Genomic DNA, 11,518 nt, shown 5'->3' with positions numbered 1-11,518 from the left:
AGTCAGGAGGTGGTGCCTGGCCAGGCTGTGAAGACCTGTGTGGCACTGTCTGTGGAGGGTGCTCTTCCTGTGCGTGAGCTGTTTCAACACCACTGTCGTTAAACCCACAGAGCAGGCAGTTCTCTGTATTCCATGCGGAACTATCACCAAGATGATCTGTGAAGTTGGAAACGTAAGGGTGCTCAGCTGCCACTTTTCGTGTCTGTGTTGGAAGCAGCATCTGCATCCACGTGTGGGTCCCCCGAGCCCCGCTGCACACTCCTCTCCCGGGGAGGCAGCTGGATACACACCCTCAACACTGGCAGTGTGCGCGTACCACCAGTTAAGAACCACATGTTAGAAATGCACAAGGACTCACAAGATGCCCTTAGGAACACAAAGGGCCTCTTTTGCAAGGCCAGACTCATAACCAGAAACCAGGAGGCAGGGCCCCCACAGCAGTGGAGAGGTCACACTTCCGGGGCACTTTAATTTGCCATTTCCTCAAAGTAAGTGCACAGTCACTGCCCAGACCTGTGCTCACTCTTCAGTCCTAGTGAGCAGGCAGAAGGAAAAGAGGAGCTGCAGACCAGCAGGAACTGCAACACCCCTGGCCCAGGTTCTATGTCAGCGCATAGTTAAACTGGTTTGCAAACTTCTCATGCTTCTTCTGGTCCATCTTGTTCATGGCTGTGACCACCCTCCGCACAGCTGCCCTGTGAGGAAAGCAAAGCAAGATGCTCTTGGCGGGGCACAGTGGCTCACACCTATAGTCCCAGCAACTGGGAGGCTGAGGTGGGTGGATACCTTGAGCTCAGGAGTTTAAGACCACCTTTAGCGAGAGCAAGACCCCATCTTTACTAAAAACAGAAAAATTACGGGGGATGTTATGGCAGGTGCCTACAGTCCTAGTTACTTGGGAGGCTCAGGCAGGATAATTGCCTGAACCCAGGAGTTTGAGGTTGCTGTGAACCATGATGCCAAGGCACTCTAGCCAGGGTGACAAAGTGAGACTCTGTCTCAAAAACCAAAAAGATACTCTCAAGCTCCAGCCAGTCTCTGGGCTGACTGTGGCCATACTGGGATTGAGTCCTGGTCCTAGGGCAGTGTGGCACCCAGACCAGCTGCAGACTTCCCGTGAGAGCCTCTTTCAGAGAATCAGGAGGCCAGGCTCAAAAAGCCCCAAAAGTCACTAGTCCTAGAGCTGGGCTTTTGTAGGTGGGGTCCTGTCCCACTTGAAGGTGGCCTGACCCCTACCCTGACATTTCCTCCAGCCCTGAAGGTGGTTTCTGGGAACCCCAATCTTGGAGACTGATGTGTATCCTAGGATGTGGCAGAGACTAGCACATACCCCAGAATGTGGCAGGGCCTGCCCACAGGCCATGTGGAGGAACCATGCAAGCAAATAACCGAGGAAGCACCTTACTCAGCCCTGTGAGCTGAGACCTCTGTCCAAGGGAGGGGGCTGGGTGGTCACTCTTACTTGGCGAAGACCTTTTTCCCGATGCGTGCCCGGGCAGTGTTGGCCTGTGCCCTCAGGTCGGTGAGATTGGGGTACTTCCTCTTCTTTCTCTTGCCTTTCCCACGGCACCTGGATGAGCCCAGATCTACCCCAGTGGCTGCTTCCACGTCTTTCATGAACTCAGGGTCCTGCCAGCCTGTGACAGAACTTTCAGACTTCAGGAGGCATCTGGCAGCAGCAGAACACCTCCCACCGAGACCCCAGGCACCAGCAGCGTGAGCAGTAGAGTGGGGAGGGAGGTAACACAGGCCACCCTGAGGGCAGGTGAGGCCAGGTGTACCCACTAACTGCCCCTCATAGTCCCTGACAACCCCCCACAAGGCAGGGAGGAGGTAGGGCTAGGCCCAAAGTCACTCCATAGGCCCCACAGGCAAGAAGGTGACCAAGGGCAGTGGTTGGGGAGTTGGTGCAATGCATAGGCACCTTCCACAGGGGGCTGGCCAGAAGTGAGGGGGAAGGAGGGCCAAGTACCATTGCCAGGAAAGGGCGTTCTCTTTACTGATCTAAGGGATCTGGTCTTAGAACTCAGAAATGTAGGGAGGGGTCCACCTAGACAAAGCGGCTCTTTCTAGAGGAGCCAGATGTCAGCTGCCACCTGGCCTAATCAGCCCCAGGCCATGCCACAGTAAGGCTAGCACCTTGCTCATGGAGCCGAGAGCGCCCACTGTGCACAGGCCCAGGGTAGCCACCCCATCTCAGTCCCCACTGATCCCTCAAAGTGCCACAGGGTCTGTCATCCCCACCCAGACGGGGATGTAAGGCCCAGAGGGGGCTGAACACCACAGTGCAGGGCCCCCATGTGTGCTGCGCTGTGGAGTCACATCCACAGAGGGAGGCAGCCTCGCGCCCCAGATGGACAGATGCCGAGGCCTCTCCAGGCTGATTTTTTGAAGTGAAGGAATACGGGCCACACGACTCAGATACAGAAACGATTAATCCAAGATTAAGGAAAACTGTCTAAACGGTTTATCTCCCAGTAATAAGAAGGCGTCACAGTTTAGGAACCCAGTGAATGGAGCAATTGTTTAAACACAACGAAAAAATGCCGGCATCCAGTAGAGATGGAATGAGCGCCTCAGGAAAATGAAGGGGCAATTTAAAAGCCTTTGAAGAAAATCAATAGACTTCGGGCCTCACGGCCTTCCTGGGCCCTGACGGGGCCTGCAGCGCTGCACGCATTGTCACCGAGGTTAGCACCAGGGAAAAGAAAATTGCCCCGAGAGGGAGGGAGGCGGGATCAATACTGTAGTTAGTAAAGAGATGCTATTTCACATCTGACTGGCCAGCAAGGCCTGTAGCCACAGCCTGATACCTGTTTGTTAACAAGTCACCCAGGGCTGGAAAACCAGATACTCTTCAGAGTTGACACAAAAAATAGGCACTTCATTTGCTCCTGAGCGTGGGCCACCAGGAAAGGCCTCGCTCGGAGATTAGCAGGTCAGGCCCCCACCCACAACACTCAGGGCCCAGCACCAGGCTGAGACCCAACATCGTCTCTCATGACCAGAGAGCAAAAAGCCCGTGAAAGGCCAGGCACTGGGGTGGGAGCCAGGAGCACAGAAGCACTGCCCCATGGCCTCTCTCCCAAAGGGAGTGCACCTGAGCCTCGCCATCAGACATGAACCCAGCCCAAGGAGGGGCGGCCAGGTGGGCTCCAGGGCTTATGGGGAACCAGGCAGCCAGCATGGAACAGGCAGGCCATAGCAGATGTCCGGAGCACAATAGCCACACATGTCCCAGGATGGGCAAAACCATCGCCAGGTGTGAGACACTGCTGGGAGTAGACCCAGCAGGAAAGGCAGTAACTGAGGCTGCTATCTGTCTGTCTCTGCCTTGATTCCTTCCTTAGAAAGCACAACTAAGAACCTAAGACTCAGCAACACAATGATGCCCTGGTGACTTCTAGGCATGGGGAGCCCGTGTCCCTGCTGGGCACTTCTGACAATGGCCTTAGGCACCTATGGAGCCCCCCTGCTTGAGACCCCCAGGGTAGTAACTTCTCTCCCAACTTGCCTCTGCAAGTGTGGGGCTCCCCAGACGAAGCTGGTGGCATGGGTGGCCCCTGACCGTATAGAAACAGCATGGTGACAGCCGGTCCCACGGCTGTGCCCCCCACGGCACCCACCCAGACCTACCTGGGCGCCCCTGCACCTGTTGCCTCTGCTCCCGTGCCCTATCTTCTGGGTCAAGAGGCTGTCCTTCCTCATCTCTCGGGATAATTTTCCCATGGAAAGGGCACTGCAGAGAGACAGGGTGCTGACACGGGAGGGTGCTGACATGGGAGGGCGCTGCTACCCCGTCATGGCTGCCCACAACTCGTTGGGCACAAACAGGGAGGGTGGCATCACAAAGCCAAGGTGCACTACCCTTCATCACATACTCAAGACCAGGGATTCTCAGGAGCCACAGGAAAAGGGAGGCAGCTCCATCCTTCCTCTGGACTCAAGCACAAACAGCAGCAGGGGGTCTGGGCCTCGCCCAGGAGAGAGGCCTTCTCTCCATACCATTCCTAGCTGCTGACCAGCCCCCCAGCCTCTTCCCACAGCCTCCCACTCCTGGACTCCAGGGCAGGGGTGCAGGTACCACCTCACTTGTGAGTCTACACCCAGCACAGAGTGGATCTGAGGCACCCTAGAAGGATGCTGAGCACTCTGGCCCCTGTAGAATTTCCCAAGTCATGGGGCCAGGACCAGAGACCCCAGACAATTTTCTGACACTTGGGGCCAACATCTGCCAACCACAGACAAGCCTTTCCTTGAAAGCTTCTCCAGGTTGACAAGTGTTCCCAACCCAGGACCAGGTGGGGTCTCAGCACTTCCCTTGGACTGCCCTGTCCTGGCCCCACCTGACCCTAGGCCTGTGGCCCTAAGCGCCCATAGGTGCAGTAGAGGCCATACCTTTAAACGATCTTGGCGCTCACAGAGCCGGCCGTCAGGCCTTGGGGCACGGCACCGGTGCTGCACAGGCTCGAACCTCCCAGCGAAGGTGATGTGGCGGCTACAGAGCATCTCGGAGATGGCAGCACTCTCCACCTCCTCCACTGCCTCACTGGGCTTCCAGAAGCGGTGCTGAGAGTCGGGTCTGCACGGAGAACCAAACCCCTAAGGCTGCACAGGGCCCAACAGGAGTGTGGCCACTGGGGAGGGGAGCCAGACACTCTGCATCCCAGCCACTCCCTGACCCTGGAGAGAGCGATGACCCTGTGAGCTGACCCCTTGCACCTCCGTGAGCCAAAGACCACAGTACTCCAGCCTGGACTGCTGCCTGGGGCCATGTGAACCAGCCACAAGACTAGCGTTTGACCCCTACCCAGGCTCAAATTCTCCCAGTAGAGTGGGGAAACTGGACACTGCCCCCTCAGAGTGTAACCTTGAAGGTAACAGGACAGTCCACATAAAGGTCACCATTACTACTGCAGTGGTGCAAACACAGGTGGTGTCTACACCCTAAGGAAGGAGCACATTAAGAATGCCACCCAGCCATACACAGTACTGAGGGGTAGAAACAATAGATCTGCTCCCATCTCCCAAGTTTCCTGTAGTATGTTATGACTGTCACCAGCCGTTATTAATGACCCTTTCTGCTGGCCAGAGAAGGGCTAGGGCCAGGGCCAGGAGCACCAGTGCCAGAAGACAAGGACCCTGCTCCCTCACTCTCCAGTTGGGGAGAGCAGTCCCTGGTGTCCCTGGCCAGGCTCTTGTGAGCTCTGCAGCTCACATGATCTTGGGGGACATTGGGGCCCCAAGGCTGACAACTCCCCTGCTCCAGAGGTCTAAGAGGAGCAGGACCCTGCCACCCATGCCTTGACCACTGGCCTACAGATAGGCACATGGGCACCAAGGTCTGGTCCACCTCAGAGAGAAAAGTGCAGAGAAGGCCATGCCTTGAGTCCACTCCCAACGTCTGTTCTGCCCCTACCTCAGTGTGGGCCAGGGCCTCATGCTCACGGGGCCTCATCCCCACCAGAGCCACCACGGGGAGAGTTGGTGTGGGCAGAGCCTCAGCAGGGCGCTGAGGAGCACCCAGTCACATACCCTACAGCCCCACACTACTGGCCTCCCACATGAGGAATAGGGGAAAGCAGGGGGGAAGGGAGGGCAGCCCACACGACAACCTCAGAGGTTGCCCTCCTTGGCACCCTCTCTTTCCCTCTGGCCAGGTAAAGGCCAGCTCAAGCCTACCAGGCTGCCAAACACCTGCCTCAGGGGTGCTTTTCCAAAGAGGCTGTGGTGGACAGAGCTGGTCTCCGAGCCAGGGGCCCCACCCAGATCACAAGGCCTGGGATTGGGTGGAGCCCCTCTCAGCCTCATCGTCCCAACCCAGAAGGGAAAAGCTATGCTCCCTAAGGCCCCCAAATGCTGGCTGTGAGTTGGCAGCATGATCCCATCTACTTGGTGAGGGCCCAGGCAGGGGTAGCCTTGCCCTGGGAATCCAAACATAGGCACATGCAGGTTAGGCTGAGGGACTGAGACCCAGGGAGCAGGGGTGGCGAGGGCTCAAAACGAGCAGGGGCAGGAACATGCTCTCCTAGTAGGACCTTCTATCCCAGGACAGATATCTGGTACTGTCTTCTTGGACCTCCCTAGCTGTATGAGCAATGTCCCAGCTTTGCTCCCAGCACAGCACAAGGAAAGTGGCCCCTCAGGGTCCAAGGATCTGTGTTTAAGAGAGGACAGGCCCTGTCCAAACCCCACCCCCTACTGCTCCACATAAGAGCAGAAGCCACTGAGGGGGCGGAGGGGGGCTTCTCAGAGGGTCCTGCAGGGCCCAGGCCTGGCCCTCTAAGGACACTGAGGGGGTGGTCCCTCGGGCAGGCAGCATGCTGGGAACAGCCCAGGTTCTGAATGGGCTCAGGGAAGACTGCAGGGCCTGTGTTCTGGCCACTCCTTCCCATCTTGTTTAACCCTGATCCTCAGAGACAGCAGCAGCAACAGGACAGTTGAGAGAGATGAGACCCACTGGCTGAGGTGGCTGTTCACACAGCCTGAGCCATTCCACAGCTGAGGCCACCCACCCCCTGCACCCTGCTCAGCATGGAGAGATGGGCAGAGCTGCCCCGGACCCAGGGAGGCCCCATGAGCCTGCCGCTCCCTCCTCAGGCCAGGCCACACACTCTTGCAAGCCAGACATGCAGGCCTCACCTGACAATCTTCCCAGCCACCGGCAGCTCCTGGCCCCAGTAGCACAAGTCCACCCCGTAGGGCACAATGGGAGCCCGGGCCCGCTCTGCTGCCAATTTGTGGGTGTCCTCCAGCCCCAGCAGTGCCCTGTAGGGACCATAACAGAACAGGACATGCTGACCACACATACACACACAGACACAGACACACAGACACACACACACACACAGAGCCAGTTATAGCCACCTGCCTTCCTCCTGCAGGGCAGCCAGAGCCCTCGGTGAGCAACAACCTCCACCAAGGTTGGGCCTGCACATGAAGGCCACTGCCAAGGTCCTGTAAAAAGCCCAGCCCCACCGACAGCTGGTCTGTGGTCCTTCACTCTGCCCCTGGAGGTCCTGACATCTGCTTTCAAACCCCAGGGCAGCTGTCCCCACTGGGGCTCTGGCCAACATGCCTCCCATTCCCCAACTGTGTTGGGGATATCAGTAGCCATGCCCAACCAGGGGTACAGGTTTCTTTCCAAGGAGCCAAGAATGCCCCAGCAGTCCATGGAGCCAGCCAGGGCTTCAGGAAGAGGCCTCAGGGATAGCATACTGGGGTCACCTGTCAGATGAAGGTGGTGGTGGGGGCAAGAGGTCCCGGAACCGTAGCTGGGCAGCTGCAGAGGTGGGGTCTGATGCCTCCTCATCTCTTCTCATTCTCATCCTTGTTTGCAGGCCCTGTGCAGCCAGGTCCTTCTCCAGGGTCTGTAGTGGGGCCTCTGGCTCCAGCCCTGAGATAAATATGTATCTACTTCAACCACATCCCCCCACCCCAGGACATACATGCGGGGCACCACGTGCCATCCCACATGACTTATCAGGCAGGACAGGCCCATCACTAGTGAATGGGTCCTGTTACTGCCACCTCACGGACGAGGAGGGGGCCTGCTACACTCAGCGGGACATGACAAAGGTGGTCAGTGTTGTGTGTTCCTGGAGCTTCTGATCCGATGACGCAGGGGAAAGAACTGCAGACGGAATGAATCTTCAAGGGAGACCGGGACTCGCTCTGGTCGGGACTCGCTCTGGTCGGAGGCCCCGCTAAACTTTACTGATTATCTTATATACTTTCCAACATTTAGTAAGAATTTAACACCTATACAAAGAGGTGAAGTAACATTAAGAAGCAACCATTTAAGATTACAATTTAGTGTGAAGGCTGAGGAACGCATATACAATTGATTTTGTTTAGAGTAAAACATTTTGGAGCCTGGCTGTCGGTCCTCGCTTGCCCAAGGTAAAGTTACACATTATAATGCTAATGAGGGAGGGAGACAGAGAATAGAACCCAATGGTCCAAGACCGGTCTGTCCACCCCCAGCTAACACCTCGGCTGTTTCTCCACACCCCCTAGGGAGAGTCACTCTACATGTTCCTGCACATCAAAAGGCAGGTGTAGAAGCTCAGATCCTCAAGGAAATGCTTCTCAGAAATAGTCTCCTGAGGGAGCACGTTGAGGGGAACTGCCATATCTTGAGCAAAGGCATCCTATCTCTTACAGGTCAGGGACTATGGGGGCCCTGGTGTGGAGGACTGCTGACTCACTGCACTGCCCAGACCCACGAGAGACCAGCTGGCTCAGGCAGTTCTGGCAGGCTAACTCAGAAGAGCTTGCCCTCACACAGAGGAACCACAGAGGACTGGGTAGCCTGAGGCCCTTCCCCAAACTCCCAGACCTAGGGCAGAGAGGACCGGGCCTCATGTGTCCACAACCTGGCACACACATTCCAGAAAGGACAGCCATGCAAAAAGGTCCCCAAGGACATGCAGAGGGGAAGAGGAAGAGCCAGAACTCCAGACAGTGCACTTCCCACCCAGGGTATACTCACCTTCTCACCAAGCTTTGGCAACTTATCTGAAAGCCATGAGAGATGAGGCAACCAGCACCATGGCCCTGTGGCAATGCTAACACTGCCAGTGTGTTCAACCTGCCTTCAGCTCTATGGGTCAGGGTGCTGCATTTCACCACCTCCTACATGGGATAGCAGGGATGAGCCACCAGGCCCCTGGCCACTGCAACCAAGTGTCCATCTCCTTGGCCCTGACACAGGACAAGGATAAGAGTCTGGCCCTCAGGCTGCCCCTGTGGTGCTCTCAGCCCAGCAGGAGCCTGCCTTCGCCAATTGGGTCCAAGGTGGGGTCCTGGGGCAGGGTGTGGGCCAGGACACCAGGTGCCACCTGCCACCCAAACTCACTGCCAGCTTGAGTCAAGACTGGATGGGAGCCTTTCCTCCCAGTGTGCCTGCTGACAGGCGGCTCAGGATTTTGGAGGGACACGGATTGGCAGGGAGCCAGATTCTGAGAACACCTGGCCTCAAAAGAGGGAAACAGAGTGATATGTCCGAACATTCAGAATCCACAGATGAGACGGATAGGACAGGAAACATACAGTCTGCATCCTTAACACCAAAGCGCACAGTGGAGACAGCAAGAAGTCAAATGAGGGGGTGCTGACTGGGCAGCATTTCCACTGACTGGGCAGTGGAATAGCAATATGACATGATGCTGATGGCTGAGGCAGCAGCCCCCCAATGAGCTGCAGGGAACTCAAAGCAGAGGAGCAGAGAAACCTTCACAGGTGTGTGGGGCAGAAGACAACCAGCTAAGTCCTTATTGTTGCAATTCAAGAAGAGAAAAGATAATAGGAATGTGGGAAAGAGTTGAGAAAATGAGTGAATTTTCCTGGTATTTGAGATCTCCCTGAACCCAAGGAGAGAGAGGAGGACACAGGATGATGTAGTGATACTTAAAAATTTAATGATAAAGAGTTGAGAAAATGAGTGGAACTTTCCTGGAATTAGCGGCCTCTCTGATACTCTCCCCGATATCAGAGGAGAAAGAGAAGGATATGGGATAATATAGCAATACTTAAAAATTTAAAGAGAAAGAGAAAGGACTTGATACTTTCAAAGAAATAAAAATCCTTTTGGTCACAAAGGACAGAAACTTAAATACAAAACAAGAAAAGAAAATGACTACCAACACCAGTACTTTAAACTGCAACACTGAATGCAAGACCGTGGAAGATCGTTTTAGAAGTACTGGAGGAAAAGACACTCAAGCTCAGGATTTTATACCCAAACAGCCCATTATCCCCAAGTGCCAGGTGCAGACAGGGCCCTGTGTGCACAGGAAGGTCTGCTCTGAGAATACCCCTAGAGCAAGAAATCCAGCACAAAAGGTAGCTAGCTCAGGAGGGCGGGCAAGATGTGGGCATCACCACTGAACAAACGGCCTTCTGCATTTCCTGACGCCCATGGCCTGTGTGCACACCATGGCCCCAAGTAAGTGGGTCTAGATACACCAAAGTGACTAAAGGGGTGGCCACAGAGGGGAGAAGCTGCGAGGTTCCTTATCATGAGTAAGCAGCAGTACAGAAATGGATATACTATACTAATAAAGAGTAAATGAGTTATCTAAAAAATAGGGGCAATTCTCAGAAAAGGTGAGTATCTTTAAAACCAGCAGAATAAAAGGTAGGGTGGCAAAGGGTGAGAAGAAAACGACAGCAGCAAATCAAGGGATAGCAAATCGGGATGTGCAATAAACTGGCCAAACACATCTGGAAAGACAACTGCCAATTAAATGAATTAGCACTGATGACAGACTGATTAGCTTAAATATATTTAGCAATATGTTGTCTATATGAGACTCCATTAAAACAAATGGGTAGGCCGGGTCTGGTGGCTCATGCCTATAATCCTAGTACTCCAGGAGGCCAAGGCAGGTGGACTGCCTGAGCTAACAGGTTGCAGACCAGCCTGACCAAGAACAAGACCCCACTGCTAAACATAACCAGGCATTGTGGTAGACACCTATAGTCCCAGCTACTCGGGAGGCAAAAGAATCACCTAAGCACAAGAGTTTGAGCTGTGACGCCATGGCACTCTACCAAGGGTGACAAAGGGAGACTCTGTCTTAAAACAACAACAAAAAAATGGCTAAAGGAAGTTGAAAATAAAGGAATGAAAAAATATTCACTATGAAAACAAGAAACAAAAGACAGCTGAGATAACATGTTTGTATTAGAAATACTAGATTTAAGTCAAAAAAGGAAGATAGAAGGAATGTGTGAAGGTATAATAAACATGAACCAACGTGCGCATAGAACCTACAAATGTTACTCCAAAACACACAATCAATGCTGGGAGGACATGGAAAGAACTTGGCACCACAGCTGTGCTGGTGGCACAGGGGAACCCTCCCAGAAAGCAGCCATGAGACAAGGAAGGGGCCCAACAACGATGGCGTGTACATCAAGACCAGACCAAGACATGCGGTGGCTTCACACCCACGAAGTCACACACACAGAACTTAAGAGAGACAACCAAATTCTATGTCAACATCATGAAAAGACCTCAGTCCGTGCTGCAGAATCGTCCCCCAGCTGTGTCCTCAGGACACAGGGCAACCAGAGAGAATGCTAACATCTGGAAAGTCACAAGCACACATACATACGTGTACTTACATACACACTGAACACATACTGACAGACGTACTGCCCCATGTGCTGGGCAAACATGGCCGTGAGACACATCCACCTATGTGTGCTTCAGTGTCATGGGATGCCAACACTTTAGTTCCATGGATTCTTTTGTACCGCCTACCCAGCTAGTGTGCCCAGCGCCGACAGTTATGAATTTGTCCTCCCCTTTCTGTGTGCTTTCCGTTGAGTTTCACTCCCCTAGCTGACCAGCTCCCTTTTAACGGTAAGCACATTGGTCTCTCCACTCTTGCCAAACTTCACTTAGAAGAATGGTCTCGGCTCGGTACCTGTGGCGCAAGCGGCTAAGGCGCCAGCCACATACACCTAAGGTGGCGGGTTCAAATCCCCAGCCCGGGCCCACCAAACA

At 54.5% G+C, this 11,518-nt stretch overlaps 1 protein-coding gene across 2 annotated transcripts in view; it reads right to left on the bottom strand.

Annotated features, from left to right (window-relative positions):
• Positions 1 to 449: 449 nt before the first annotated feature.
• UVSSA (UV stimulated scaffold protein A) overlaps positions 450 to 11,518 on the bottom strand; it is a 30,259-nt gene continuing 19,190 nt past the window's right edge. For both annotated transcript variants that reach the window (XM_012812289.2, XM_023507711.1), the window contains exons 8-13: positions 7,228 to 7,396; positions 6,643 to 6,768; positions 4,399 to 4,582; positions 3,637 to 3,739; positions 1,463 to 1,637; positions 450 to 695 (exon numbers count right to left, since the gene is read on the bottom strand). In XM_012812289.2, the coding sequence (XP_012667743.1) occupies positions 602 to 695; positions 1,463 to 1,637; positions 3,637 to 3,739; positions 4,399 to 4,582; positions 6,643 to 6,768; positions 7,228 to 7,396 (851 nt within the window). In that variant the 3' untranslated portion in view covers positions 450 to 601. The remainder of the gene's footprint in view (positions 696 to 1,462; positions 1,638 to 3,636; positions 3,740 to 4,398; positions 4,583 to 6,642; positions 6,769 to 7,227; positions 7,397 to 11,518) is intronic.

Source organism: Otolemur garnettii, unplaced genomic scaffold (assembly GCF_000181295.1).
Source record: "Otolemur garnettii isolate 467f Iridium unplaced genomic scaffold, OtoGar3 scaffold00198, whole genome shotgun sequence".
Classification (NCBI taxonomy): domain Eukaryota; kingdom Metazoa; phylum Chordata; class Mammalia; order Primates; family Galagidae; genus Otolemur; species Otolemur garnettii.
The sequence above is the reverse complement of the archived record's forward strand: the minus strand, read 5'-3'. Positions and strand labels throughout refer to the sequence as shown.